This window comes from Crocodylus porosus, unplaced genomic scaffold (assembly GCF_001723895.1).
Source record: "Crocodylus porosus isolate Cpor-Errol unplaced genomic scaffold, CroPor_comp1, whole genome shotgun sequence".
Lineage (NCBI taxonomy): Eukaryota > Metazoa > Chordata > Crocodylia > Crocodylidae > Crocodylus > Crocodylus porosus.
Genome location: NW_017728942.1, coordinates 454,258 through 455,269, shown reverse-complemented (window position 1 = coordinate 455,269; position 1,012 = coordinate 454,258). Strand labels below are relative to the sequence as shown.

Here is a 1,012-nt window from a genome sequence, read left to right as displayed (position 1 = left end):
AAGGATGCCCAGTGTGGCCAGGTCCTTAAACATGAAATTATCATATTGGAAGCTCAAAATGATAGCGTTTGCTAGAAAACTGTCGTACACTGAAAAACTATGCAAACAAGTCGTCTTCTTTACCTTGTATTGCTCACTGTAAGTCCCAAGTGAGCGAGAACTGGGTCCAAGTTGCCGCAAACTAAAGAAAGGCTTCAAGCAGTCATGAGAAAGCGCTGACAGCAAACCCAGGAGTTAGATAAGACTCCCTGAGAGTGACTTGGGTTTTGCATACACTGCATCAATTAGCAGCCCCAAAAACTATCCACGCTTTGAATGCTTCTACTATTATTGATCATCAGGGATCCTGGTTAAAAAAACAAAACCAAACCAATTTTCAAATTTAAAAAATGTAACCCAAAATCCACATTTTCCCGTGATTAAAATGAAATGCCTATCTATCTATCTAGCTGTTTCATTTTATATAAAGTAAAAAAAGGAAAAAGAGAGAGTAAAAAAGGAAATGGAAAAGAGTAAAAACAGATAAAGGAAAAAGTCAAAAAAAGGAAAATAAAAAAATAAGGAAAAAAGAGGGGTTTTTTGTTTGTTTTTTTCAAAGTAGCATTTCATTTTAATCACGGAAAAATTTGGATTTGGGGTTCGTTTTTTAATCCGAAAATTGGGGATCCTTTGTATCACAAAACCAGGCTCCCCGTTGCTCACACAAGGGTTGCAATGATCGCGCACCTAACAAACCTGAGGGCGCCGCTTTCTGGCCCGCCCGCACGACTTATTCCCCCTCCCCAGTCTCCGTGTAACATAAAGACGCCCCTCCCGGAGCCAACCGGCCAGCCCCGCGGCTTCCTGTGCCCGCCCGCGGCGCGTCCCGTCTCGTCCGGTCCGGCCGCAGTTCGCGCGTGGCGGTGACGCGGCGGAAGGGGCGGGCACGGAGCGGTAGCGGCGCAAGATGGCGGCCACCACGGGCTCGGGTGAGCGGGGCCGGGTAGCCCGCCGGGGCCGGGGCCTAGGCTAG

The 1,012-nt window shown here is 47.3% G+C and overlaps 1 protein-coding gene across 1 annotated transcript in view; it reads left to right on the top strand.

Annotated features, from left to right (window-relative positions):
• The first annotated feature begins 887 nt into the window (after window positions 1–887).
• Window positions 888–1,012, top strand: part of LOC109318744 (ubiquitin-conjugating enzyme E2 variant 1) — a 19,892-nt gene continuing 19,767 nt past the window's right edge. Inside the window, exon 1 of the mRNA XM_019548115.1 lies at window positions 888–968. Coding sequence (XP_019403660.1) covers window positions 947–968 — 22 coding nt within the window. The 5' untranslated portion in view covers window positions 888–946. The remainder of the gene's footprint in view (window positions 969–1,012) is intronic.